Source organism: Ruditapes philippinarum, unplaced genomic scaffold, assembly GCF_026571515.1.
Source record: "Ruditapes philippinarum isolate M1 unplaced genomic scaffold, ASM2657151v2 ctg3210_1_1_1_1, whole genome shotgun sequence".
Classification (NCBI taxonomy): domain Eukaryota; kingdom Metazoa; phylum Mollusca; class Bivalvia; order Venerida; family Veneridae; genus Ruditapes; species Ruditapes philippinarum.
In genome coordinates, this window is record NW_026852736.1 from 5,580 (window position 1) to 20,069 (window position 14,490).

General features: G+C 32.4%; 1 protein-coding gene across 1 annotated transcript in view; it reads right to left on the bottom strand.

The window, feature by feature from the left end:
• Nucleotides 1-6,572: 6,572 nt before the first annotated feature.
• The window catches only part of LOC132722740 (uncharacterized), a 31,944-nt gene continuing 24,026 nt past the window's right edge, over nucleotides 6,573-14,490 (bottom strand). The window contains exons 2-5 of the mRNA XM_060707285.1: nucleotides 12,134-12,391; nucleotides 11,213-11,249; nucleotides 10,065-10,163; nucleotides 6,573-9,892 (exon numbers count right to left, since the gene is read on the bottom strand). Of these exons, the coding sequence (XP_060563268.1) occupies nucleotides 9,489-9,892; nucleotides 10,065-10,163; nucleotides 11,213-11,249; nucleotides 12,134-12,391 (798 nt within the window). The 3' untranslated portion in view covers nucleotides 6,573-9,488. The remainder of the gene's footprint in view (nucleotides 9,893-10,064; nucleotides 10,164-11,212; nucleotides 11,250-12,133; nucleotides 12,392-14,490) is intronic.

Below are 14,490 nucleotides of genomic sequence, written 5' to 3' on the forward strand. Positions count from 1 at the left end.
CTTTTTATTCAGAATTGAAAACAGTTAAATGTACAGCTTTTGAGAATTGGATTGCTTATGTTATTATAATGTCTTAAGTTTAAACTTGACGAAATAATAAAATAATTTTTAATCGCTTATTTAAAAACAATCAGAATCAGACAGTGTCAATAACTTTGTATTTAAAGTCAGATGACTTATTTTACAATGAAAGTAACTATTTTACAATTTAAAAAAAAGTCCACTAAAGTCGAAATAAAACCGATAATAGATCAAGTGTTCAATTTAAAATGGAATATCTGAAAAGCATAATTACGAAATATACTCAGAACTAAATCAAATTTCAATTTTAATTATATGCTATTTTAGCCCGATTTGAGTGCAATGCTATTCATTGTGTTTTGGTCTATTTGTACAATAAATAATATTTCTGAAAAAATAGTTGATCTTAAGATAAGCACATAGCATAACAAACAGGCTTGTGGTAATGATACTGGTAATGGTAATGCAGTAGGAATGCATTACTTTTCTTGAGATTAATGCAATGTTATGATACTGCATGCCAATTTGCATTACTTGTAATAGTACTGGAATGCAAAATTCAGGTAATAAAGGTGCATTACTATGCATTTATTTACTTTACTTTACTTTGCGTTACTTTACCAAACCTACTACATCATATATGGTATGGATGATCCAGAGAGATAAAATTGTGATGGCCTTAATCAGTCAAATGAAATATAAAATCATGAAAATTCAATGTTCCCTCTCATTTATTTGTCTGCATTGATTTATAACATAAGTATCAATCGCAGCATTTATTGAACATGCAGGCGTGTAGAATGGGGATTAAATACACCTTTATGAAAAACCCTTTATGCAAGATAATATTGATATTTGGCACTTGCTGGGCACATAAGCACCTTTTTGAGTTTTCATTGTTCCATTATGTCAAGCTGCCATGTGTCAGACTAATTATCACGAAATGCATAGTCACTCTTACTGACTTAAAATACAATTTTATGTTAATTCAGTTTGGTTGTATTTTTATTTAAAAGTCAAACACTGAGATGAATATTTAGAAATCTAATAATATATGTATACACATGTACATGATTAGGTTGATAATTTGTATATATAAGCTACAAAACAGCTTTGCTTGGCAAAAGAAATTATTTATGCTCAAAAGTAATGGTAATGATACTGCATTATATTAACTTGGTCCAAGTAATGGTAATGTACTTCATTACTTGTCCAAAACCAAGTAATTGTACTGGTACTGATACTGCACCAAACCCAAAAGTAATGGTAATGGAATGCATTCCGTTTGCAAAGTAATGACCCCAACTCTGGTAAGTTCATATACATGTATCATTTATAAGTACAGACGTACATAATTTGGTACACACATACCGTAAAAAATATTTCCAGTCCCATCATGAAAATAAACCTCAGTGTAGCCCCTTTAAAACTGCAACATGGTAAACAAGACAACATTAAATTTATTTTCGCATACACCTCACCAATTGTTGATTTTATTATCACTCATCTCTAGTTTTTTAATAAACATTGTCAATATAATTATTTATTTGACAACTTCAACAAAGAAATTTGTATTTCTTTATGTGTAGACGATTAACTATATAGAAAGGTCAATACTATTATGCTTCGTCTAAACTTTGATTACGAAATTGAACTGGCTTTCAATGGATCTCACGTTTAACTTAGTTGTATCGTTCTAGTATGAAATTAGTGTCAGTCTAAATTATATGACAACAATTGATGTTTATTACAATCAAAATGTTATTATAATAACAAAACAATTATGATAATGGTATGGGTGACTTCGCGTGAGATCGATAAATCAATTGGAAGGTTATTCTTTCTATCACATAATTTTCCTTTCAGATAAATTATGTACAAAAATAATCTAGACAAAACAGAAAGAATAAATTTTAATTATAAAAATGATATAGAGCAGATTGATTACATTTTCTTCTGATAGGCCTATGAACAAATAGTCAAAATTCTGGAAACAAAGTGATCCCTCGGAAGCATTAATCACAACAAAATAACATAAGAATTGCAGACTCGGTTTGATTGAGTCTGTACATGAGGGATAATGAATAAGTGCAACATCCCTCACGCCCCCTAGCACCGGCTTGAGCGGTACTCAATTCTCAACACTTTATAGTGTTGGCATCAATGATCCCGAAGGACCAGAAAAAATATAACAACACTGAAGTGAAGTACGGGGCAACTTTTTACGGCTGCCACACGGCACTTGACACCTGCTGTTGTGAAGTACAAAATTCTGGAAACAAAGTGATCCCTCGGAAGCATTAATCACAACAAAATAACATAAGAATTGCAGACTCGGTTTGATTGAGTCTGTACATGAGGGATAATGAATAAGTGCAACATCCCTCACGCCCCCTAGCACCGGCTTGAGCGGTACTCAATTCTCAACACTTTATAGTGTTGGCATCAATGATCCCGAAGGACCAGAAAATATAACAACACTGAAGTGAAGTACGGGGCAACTTTTTACGGCTGCCACACGGCACTTGACACTGCTGTTGTGAAGTACAAAATTCTGGAAACAAAGTGATCCCTCGGAAGCATTAATCACAACAAAAATAACATAAGAATTGCAGACTCGGTTTGATTGAGTCTGTACATGAGGGATAATGAATAAGTGCAACATCCCTCACGCCCCCTAGCACCGGCTTGAGCGGTACTCAATTCTCAACACTTTTATAGTGTTGGCATCAATGATCCCGAAGGACCAGAAAATATAACAACACTGAAGTGAAGTACGGGGCAACTTTTTACGGCTGCCACACGGCACTTGACACTGCTGTTGTGAAGTAAAAAATTCTGGAAACAAAGTAATCCCTCGGAAGCATTAATCACAAAAAAATAACATAAGAATTGCAGACTCGGTTTGATTGAGTCTGTACATGAGGGATAATGAATAAGTGCAACATCCCTCACGCCCCCTAGCACCGGCTTGAGCGGTACTCAATTCTCACACTTTATAGTGTTGGCATCAATGATCCCGAAGGACCAGAAAAAATATAACAACACTGAAGTGAAGTACGGGGCAACTTTTTACGGCTGCCACACGGCACTTGACACCTGCTGTTGTGAAGTACAAAATTCTGGAAACAAAGTCATCCCTCGGAAGCATTAATCACAACAAAATAACATAAGAATTGCAGACTCGGTTTGATTGAGTCTGTACATGAGGGATAATAAATAAGTGCAACATCCCTCACGCCCCCTAGCACCGGCTTGAGCGGTACTCAATTCTCAACACTTTATAGTGTTGGCATCAATGATCCCGAAGGACCAGAAAATATAACAACACTGAAGTGAAGTACGGGGAAACTTTTTACGGCTGCCACACGTACCATACATGTTCACGACTAACAAGCATGAAGGATAGACAAATACGCTGCTATATTAATATTCTACAAATGCTGGTATGAGATATGGTGTAAGAATGTATCCATCAAAATTAGTCTTTTGCTTATAACTTATTTCTATAATCAATTCTAGTGCAATCAGTACATTAATTAGCGTAATCCGTAGCGAAAACTTATACAAATCGGTTTTATCTATTTTAATACAGTAACATAAATATTAAAGACTGACGAAAATATTTTTGAAAACAGAGAAATTACGTATTTAGAACTTCTCTTTCTAAATAAAGTGCAGACATTTGCGGTCTTAGGTTTCATGTAGAATCATCTAACGCAATTCTTCACTTACGGTTAATCTTAGTATAACTAAAATAAGAGAAATAAGAATCTTCAAAGAAAGCCCAACACGGCAAAATTGAAACGTTGCAGGCTCGGTTTGATTGAGCCTATGCATGGGCGGTACTGGCTAGTGCATGTTACCGTCCATGCCCCCTATATGACGTCAAAAAAAATTAAAAAGCAGGCCACATATCCTTTTAGGTGATTCAACAGTATTCAAGTGAGGAATACTGGAACCACCCAACAAAACAAAAGCCAAACGGAAATAACTAAAAATACCACAAGAACAACATTAATGTCGTGCTAAACGATCTTTAAGGATCGAAAATATAACATCCCTGATTGAATGTACTGGGCGACTTTTTACAGCCTCCACGCGGCACTAACAACGCTGATGTGGCATTAAAATAAGAAAAATAAAAATCGTCAAAGATAGCCCAACACGGCAAAATTTAAAACGTTGCAGGCTCGGTTTGATTGAGCCTGTTCATTGGCGGTACTGGTAAGTGCAAAGTACCGTTCACGTCCCCTAGCCGCGGCTTAAGCAGTATTCAACATTTAACATTAACTGGTAATAGTTTGAATTTTGAAACATCTGCAGATGTGTTCATGTGGCGGTTATAATAGAATATTCTTCCACAAACGAAGTTAGAACATTTTATATAACACGTTAGTGCCATTCCATGAAAAGCGGCATATTTTCCCCAAGTAAAGAAATGCGTGTACCCTAAACGAGAAAACAATGGACGGAACTAAATGAAATTGAATTTTGAAAGGGGATCTGAGGTTATGAAGCCTGCATATCATTAATGAAATCATTAATACGTATACGTATCGTTAACTACAAGTTATTGTGAGGAAGAGCTCCCTTTTCGAAATTGTATGGCCCCTTGTGTCTGGGTTGAGGTAACATGGAGGGGCTTTAGTGAATATTCTTCCACAAACGAAGTTTATGCGGTTATAATAGAACCTTTTATGTAACACGTCAGTGCCATTCCATGAAAAGCGGCATATGGTCCCCAAGTAAAAAAAATGCGTGTACCCTAAACGAGAAAACAATGGGCGGAACTAAATGAAATTGAATTATGAAAGGGGATCTGAGGTTATGAAGCCTGCATATCATTAATGAAACCATTAATACGTATACGTATCGTTAACTTTCATTTACAACTTATTACTGTCAACCATTATTCAATTTGCAATGGTAAAATAACTTTGAAACTTGTCATCATTAAATTTTGTTATAAATATTACTTGTAGATCATACAATCATGACATTTTGGAAACAAGGAGTATCTTTAACAAAATGATGCTCGACTTATTTCTTAGTTTTCCATGCAAAGTCATATAAAAGTATATGCATTGCTTGCATAACAATAGCATAATAATTTATTGTAGGGTTATTAATTTTGAAAAAATGGAACACTTTAAGTTATCTGTGTTTCTAAACAAACTTGTGTTTCGGTAGTGGACTCAATTTCTAACGCAAACATCTAGGCAGTTTATAAGGCAACCAATTTGTTACATTTTGAATTACATTTACACACAGCATATCAAGTATACTATTTATGATTGAATTTGTCAATATAAAGAAGATTTCAGGCAAAAAACTTTAATAATTTTGCTTTTGATAAATCATAATTATTCTTAATTTATTTTTATGAAAATAACATGTTGATATATTGGTTGTTTTGAAATAATTATAACTTTAGTACATTTGTATATAAGGTTACATTTCTGTAGTAACATTGGTAATGCACGCCATGCACGGAGGTAAATTATCAACACTCTGTGCTTCAAAACTAACTCTTTAAGGGCATGACTGGTGACATGTCCGGGGTCTGTACTCGACAGCGAAAGCTGCATTTTGTGCCCGTACGGGCGGAAGGACCTTCATTTAGCATAGACTGTAGATAGATAGATCAGAAACTTTGATATGCAGTTTCAACATGAGGTGTATTGTTTTTTATATGAATGGTTTTTTTCCCAATAAATCAATTAACAATAGCTTTTTATATATCACCAATGTCAAGTAACTTTTATATCTGACTCGCATAGTGAATTTCCTCATACCTGCCTAAAATTCAGGTAACAGTCTTCTATCAGTTTTGAAAGAGACCATTTTTTAATTTGACATAAAAATGCATGTAATATTACTATAATATTATAATATAAGTCCCTTTTGTAACTATTTGTATATTTGTTACAATTATAATAATAATAATAAAAACAGACTTTTAAATATTTATCATCTTATGTTACTGACTATGGTAGTGACACAAACAGTCATGTCACATAACATTTCCTTCCAAGTCTTGTAAGTCTTGTTTGTATTCACCTTACCAGGTAGGCATCAGTGAAAGCATTTGTTCAAATTAAATATCTGGCCCCTCTTTTTAATTATGGACAGTGCATAAGATAAGTATAATTATGCAAAAAATGGTTTACAAAACATTCGGAAAAATCTACAATAGTACTTACTCTGAATATAACATGACCTGTGCGTAGGAATAATTTGGTAAAGTATCTGTAATGAGCGCATTTTTTGCGCGGAGCTTCTCAATTGCTGCATTCCAGCAACATTTGTACTTGTAATATTATAGTGTGCATTTTATATCCTCTACCTGGGACCTAAACCTTAAAAACAATGGGTTATGCATTCCACTGTGTTAAGGACAAATTTTTGTTATAACTAAAGGTGATAATGACCCCCATTCAGCCACTTTATCTTTTTGAAATTTTAAGTGGTCTGAAGCAAAATTGAACTCAACCTATTATTCATGAAGTATCAACTGTGTGAAATAATTCTATACTAATGTTATCATCCAGAAACCATTTTTCTATTATTCGTAATAGTGACCCTGATCGAAGGGAGTACAAAAACAAACCATGACTCTGGTCTTCTACTATGTTTAATAATGTTGACCTTCATCTTGATCCCGTTTTGATAACAACATTCATAGTAATTCAACTATAGTTATTGTCCGGAAACCATGTTCTATTTTTAGTAATATTGACCATGACCTCAGGGGGGGGCCAAACAAGAAGATCAACCGGGGTTTCAATATAAGATTGCTATATAACAAGTTTGATTACAAGGGGTTAGAGTCGATCACTTCTTATCCAGTTACCTCTCTGGCGTGGGTTTGATCCCTAGGAGATGCTTTGGTAGTTTAGCGCGGAGGAAGGTAGTCTAGTACTGGTGTAACTCTCCAGGAACGAAGGTTAGGAAACTGCCCGCCTATATGACTGAAATACTGTTGGAAAAAGGCGTTAAATGGAACAAACAAACAAACAAGAGTTTTCTGCTTCTCTGTAATATCAACATGTTTTACAGTATCTGTATTAGTGTTTTTATGTAAGATTCGCTGAACTGATCATCTTTCGAGTCTGTATTGAGATTATTAATATTATCAATTTGATGTCTGACTGATTCCTCACTGGTACCGTTAGTGACTGTAATAGAATCAAATGTTCGAATGCTTATTAAATGTTTTCCTTTCGTTCAGTCTTCACAAACCGTATTTTGAATGTCTATTTGTAATGTGTTATTTCTACCGAACTTGATTTGATATATTTGCTTCCAAAAATGAGATTTAGGCGATTTTGTTGTAAAGCCGTAAACGGTTATATTTAAATATTCCGAATGGATACCGATATCCGTATCAAAGTAAAACAAAACAAAAACTATAATAATAGATTTGAAATATATCAATCGCCAAAATATGTTCTAACAAACACGTTTCCCTCTGCAAAACATGTTATTTTACCAATTTTAAATTAAAGTAAACTTTTCTGTTTTCTCATATTTGACGAAGTACTAATCTAATTTGATATAAAGATGTTGCGTTTTTGTTATTTTGTTTTTGTTGTTTTTTTATGAAAATATAGTTATTATATGCTTCAATTATACTAAAGAATTATACTAAATTCTTTAATTATACAAATTATATTTTCATAAGTGATTCTAAAACAAAATAAAGGAGTAAATCAGCGTAAGAGTGGTAAAATTAATTCAAGTTTAATAGGTGTTGTAAGTATTGAATTTTACAAGTTATAACAATAATAGCACAATCAGCGTTAAACACAATTTGCACTAAGTCTAATGCATCAGATCAACAATAAACAATAACGCGTAAAAAAGAGATGGAAATGAACTATAAAACTAAATAACTATGAATACGTTAATCCGAATACAAAATGTAATAATAGTAATAAAACAGCTGTAACGCATAACAAAATTGTATAGTAACTAATAATTAACAAAAAAACAATAAGCGTACATCGGGGGACACGGAGGATTGTATATTTTACATTTATGACTCAAATAAAAAAAATGAAAAAGCAACAAGTAATAAAAGTTAAATTAATTGCTGCTACACTGTAACGTTGTTCGAAATGATTTCAAAAAATGAAAATAAAAACAACAATAAGCGTAAGAGGGTAAGAAAATACTTATAATTGTACAAATATAACAACGTTGTAAAAAATATAAGATTTTTTTTCCTTGTTAAAGTGAAAAGAAGAGGAAAACGATACTGCCTACAACAATTACTAATTCCCTGCATTGTAATATGTTATTTATAAGATTGGTGAGATAACAAATGGTAGAAAATCAAATTCAATAAAAATACGAAACCCTAAAACAGTGAATTCAAAATTTTTAACATCCAGATTAGTATATCATCTAACGAATAAGATATTGCTCAAGATTATAAACATAACATAGTAAAAATATAGGTGACACCTGCTTCATAATTATCAAAATAAAACGGAAATGGAAAGAAAGTCGATACATTTATGTTTTAAAAGTCTCTTTGAAATTAATACTAAGATCACGGACATTAAATGCAATATTATCCTATTTACAAGTAATTTGATAATTTTGTAATTTCACTATTTAAAACATTTATTTGTTAAAAATACACATAATGAAATTCATGAACTTGTTTTTTTTAAAGTTAACTTTATGATTTTATTATGCATGAATATAATATAATAATCGTGTTTTTTCTTCCCATGATTGTGGATATTACAGAGTATCAAATTTAAAGATATATTTCGTATAATAGGAAACATTTTAATGGTGCAAAGCAAAAAGTACTACAATTATATACTGTACCAGTATTATATAGCAAGATACTACGTAGTTAGGGTAAGAGAAAGTAACGTTACATATTTAATAAATATCAAAAAGGTAGGGCGACATTCTATGAACACCGACAAGAAGCCAAGCAAGGTACAAAACTAAACAGGAGAGGGCTCAAGATCGAGACAATTAAGGAGATGTGAACATTGAATAGAGGGCGGGTGAAATTTGAAACATTTGGGGACGCGGACCAAAAATACACGGAGAAACGAAATCAGTGTTTACACAATAAGCAACTAGCAATAAACATGATATACATCTTAAAAACAGAGAGCGTCGCTGCTTTGGAACAGTCATCAACATAAGCACTGCAAGGGAATGTAAACGCTTTTAAATAAATGATTCAACCTCACACTGTTAGTCTCAAATTTATTCCGTCCAATCGTTATTTTCAATTATTTTCAAAGCTGCAGCCATGTAACAAGACTGTTAATATAAGAGGCATTTGACATGTCCTCACGCGTTTAGATTCCTGTTTTCTTTAATGATAACTTAATCAAAAACATTCAATTTAAATGTGTATAGTTCGATCATGTTATCATGTTATTAGAGTATACTTTGAGATATTTGTATTAATCACAAAGGCAAAATATTTATATCTCCACAATACTGAAATAATGTCCTCCATTACCATACACAATTTTATACGGATAAGAGAAGGTCACGAAAATCCTATCGCTTTTCTCGAGTTTAAAATCTGCAGCCATGTAACTTGATTGTTCACCTTGCTTGACAGGCATAACACATTGAAATCTGGTGTTTTCTAGTAAAACCGATTCTGTATCAGTTTTATCTGAGATGCGGATAACCTGATGTGAAGCTAATTCATCATCGGCTGAAATGGTTTTGCTTTCTTTCATGATTGTCAAATGTGTAGTGACATGATAGTATCCTGATTTCTGTATAGCAATAACTCCCTCTTCCTCAAAATAGTCGAGTCCGTCGCCTTGCGTTATGGAAGATTTCCAAAATAACTTCGATTGATTGTCTTGTTGAACTGAAAAACAAAACAATCAAACAAATGCAACTTGTTGTATCATTCTATTGAAAATCCTATAAGCTAAGATTGATTTGACAACAACTGTAATGTAGTGATATTTTTAAATAAAAATATTATGAAATTTCACGATAAACAATTAATCTAGAAGTAGTATAATATGTAAACACACCTGATGTTTCAACATTCTTTATACCATTGAGTTGTACTGCAGTAGGTAATGTTGTTGATATTGTTTTGTTGAAGATGGTTAAGTTAAACATAGGAGGTTCTGTAATATTGACAAAAACGGGAATGCGATCACATGTAATGATTTCGTCAAATAACATTCTAAAGAAAAATGAAACCTTTTTTAATATATAGAGAAGGTATTAATGGAAAAATCTGATAAAGCATTCACGTTTCAGATAATGTCTCGTTTGTAATATGTGGAATTTCTTAACTTTTAAAACTTGAACAATAGTCATACTAGGACACATTTGATGCCTTTCGAACATGGCTATAATATACACGTAGTTATATTGCTATATTAGTTGATTAATATTTTCTGAAAATCTCACATATAGACCATTACAATTAAGTAATTAGCACCTTACCGGAGTTGACGTAAATTGGGTATTATACTTAACATGCCACTGTGTCTCTTAACTGATGAAGAATTCGTAAAATAACGATAGTTCAATAATGAACACAGCATGGAAACTTTAGATATATAAACAGTAGCCAATTAGATGAATAAACATATGTTTCAGATAAATTATTGTTTTCGAGGGACTTTGTAGACGTCAGAATTGAGACATAAAAATCAGCGGAATTTCCGAGCGAATCTTTTTATTTATGTTTATTAAAACTGAAACTATAATTTTATGTTCATGTAAGAGTCCCGTTATCCAAACATACCAAAAGCTTGTTTCTCAACACAAGTATTTTACACTACAAAAAATTAACATAATTTTCGTTAAACCATATATCGCCAAAACTTTGGAACATATATATTTTAAACACATGAAACTTATGTTCAGCTTATTTTATGGTAGACATTTAATATATTTGACTGTCCTAGTTTTTTTCATGTTCAGTATATTTCAATGCAAACATTATGGCGGTTGAGATACGCATATCTTACAAATTGAAGTAATACAGTTAAGATCTTCATTTCCGTTCATATTGATATATTTCTCGTTGAGTCGGCAATGTCCACCTTTTGAATGTCATAAAAGTGCGACAATTCGTACTTGAAAGGGTCTGAAACCGACATTTATGTAGAAATTATGACGACAATTATCAAGTGCTGAAATATACTGTTTAGATATGACCAACCTGGATTGATTTCAGTATCATAATGGAATACCATCAGCTGTAAGAAAAGACAATAAAATTACAACCGTTTTACAAAATGTACATGTTTTAAGTAAATAGGCATTTTTATGGGTTTTTTTTTCCTTTTATGAAATTGCAATGTTCTAAACGGCTATTATTCTAATAGAATGTTGATTAACCAAGATGAAGAAATTTTCTATAAAATTTATCTTATTCCAGGATGCGTGTTTACAAGGTAAATGAAAAAAATCGTTCAATACTAAAGGGTTTGACTTATTACTAGAAAAAGCACATTTTGTAAGATTGTGGTTTAATTTCGAATACTGCTTACTACACGCTTTCCTTAATTGTTGCCATGTAAATGATTACCTTTGAAACTGCGCTAAATTTGGATATTTTGACCTTTAAAGGCATTTTTAAGTAGAATATATCATTAAGGATAAAAATATTTAATAATGATTTTTATAAATTGCATATCTTTGTTAACATAAAGCGTACGGAAAAGTAGTTTTGGCATATATCCATTCCATGACTTTAAAATAGAGATAAAATCCCCTGTGTGTGAGTGTGTGTGTGTGTGTGTGTGTTTTGGTGCGTGTGTGAATGTGTGTGCTGTTTATTTTTGTGTTTATCAATTTATTTTTTATTTTCTATATTAATAAACTTATAAAATGGTCTGTAATGAACACGCTTAGATTTTTTGTAAGTAAAATATAAAAATTGTATCGAGTAATTTTGCTCTACGAAATCGCCATTTTAAATCATAAGCGTATAGCAGATACAATAAGTTGCTCATAGGCATCGCATCAAATTAGAAAAACAGTTTTGTAATACATTAGATATTCTTTAATATGTAGCAAAGACGGTTAATTTAAACTCAAATGATACTGAAAATCTAACACATATCATATACTCGCATACCTGTCGAACAAACGCGTTTAACACCTCGACTGTTTCAAAGCAATTTTCATTCTGTGTCGTGTCTTTGCCATATCCAAATGTCAGATTTTGAAGAATTTCAGATTTCCACCCAATAGGTTTAAGACTCTCATCTTTAAAGCATAGCATAGAGTCCATTTGCCGTTGTCTAAGAGCATACCATGTTATAATTAGAGTCACAAGTAGAATTTCGAACACTATTGCAGATACAACCAAACACTTAAATATCCTTTTTGCGTTCTAAAATCAGAAGGCAGTTTAATTTTCTTAATGTTTAAATTATATTAAGTAATTTTCAAAGGTTGCAATTTTTTATGTTGGAAAAGTCGAACACTGTACTGATATGTCCTAAATTGCATTAAACAGACTATAAAGTTGTGTTTAAAAATCCTTTAACTGCTTTAAAAAGTAAAGCAAAATGTTGGTTTCTTAAAACAAAAGTCATTTATCCACCAATTTCCCACACTTAATATTTCTTTAAAATGTAAAAAATACTCTATGTCAAAAATGAATACACATGTACCAACAACGAGCATCAGGGAGGTTATGTAATGCAAAGAAAACATAAATATGCTAAAACTATAATGAACATAATTATTATGTTGTTAACCTTTTTCTCATAATTCCAGTCTTTTCAAAGACAATATAAAAAATTCAGCAATTTATTGATAGATGTTAATCTTTTGAAAGATATTACATTCATTATAAAAAAATCTACGCCGATGACTATTTGAATAAGGATGAAGTCACATAGACATACAATTATGAAGAAATATCTGATAATGTAGTGTTGTGTATGTGTGTGTTAACCATAAGATACGTTTTCAAGCTTTACAAAGGAAAGGTATAAACGGAAGATTTTTGTTTTTATTAAAGAAAATGTATAATACGCTCTATTCATGTGTAAAGGTTCGAAATACTTTCTGTTGTGATTTAAATACACGAAATAGTTCTAGAAATAGGCCTACGATAACTGAATGTTTCAAATGTAAGTGCACGAGATAGTTCTTATTATCTCGTAGAAATGGAGATATCACATAATTTGCACAGGAAAACATTGACAATGATACTTCAGAAGAAAGTAGTTTATTCATTAAACGTGTTCAATAAGACATGTGAATATTGCCACACAATATAGTGATCTTGAGGAGTTTAGCAGTGACAGTCTAAATTCAGATATAAGTGATGTTGATTTGAACGCACTGAATGAGATAACAGAAGAGGAGTTACAAGGTAGTTCTAATGATAATAACAATAATATAGAGAGAAAAGTGGTAATCGATTTTGATACAAGCATGCAAAGCATCATTGATGACGTGTCCCGTGCAAATTGTGATTATATTGTAAGTGCTGACGCGTCCTGTGCAAACAAGGATATTGAAGAACAAGATGTAAGTGATGACGCGTCCTGTGCAACCGATGATATTGAAGATCAAAGTGTAAGTGATAACGTGTCTCGTGCAGATAGTGATTATATTGTAAGTGATGACGTGTCCTGTGCAAACAACGAAAATGATGATGATGAACAATATGTAAATGATGGGATGTCTTCTGCTTCCAATGATTACAGCAATGAAGACGAGACAAATGATGTGCTTAGTGCTAGAAATGATGAGAACATAAATGTTGACCATAGTGAATTATACAATGAAGATTATGATGCAGATGACAACATGTGCAGTAGTGATGAATATGATGGTGTTGGTATCTGAATATGATTTAGATATCGAGATTATTGATATAGTTGATGATGATGAAGGCCATGAAATAGAAAATAGAGAAAAAACAGAATCCTTACAGAAAGCCCAACACCACAAAATTGAAATTGTGGTCGCCTCGGTTCGATAGAACCTGTTCATGGACGGTCTAGGAAAGTGCAAGTTACCGTCCACGCCCACTAGCACCGGCTGAAGCAGAATTTAACAATTTAACACGAAAAATGGGAAATTGTGAGTTTAGAGACATCCCCAGATGTGTTCATACGGCGTTTATCAAGATGTGTGAAGTTGGCGGCCCAGCGGCCTGGCGGCGTGAAGTTGGCGGCCCAGCGGCCTGGCGGCGTGAAATTGGCGGCCTGGCGGCGTGAAGTTGGCGGCCCAGCGGCCTGGCGGCCAAAAAAAAATAATGTTAAAATTAAGAAAGAAATGTTATTTTAACAATAAAACGGCATTTGATGAAGTTTTAAAGATAATTATTGTTATTTAAAGGATATATAAAAAGAAAAAATCACTTTCAGAGAATTTGTTTTTATTTTGTCATTTTTGTGAAGTTGGCGGCCGAAAATTTTAATCTGGCGGCCAAAAAAATTAATGTTACAGAAATATTATTTTAACAATAAA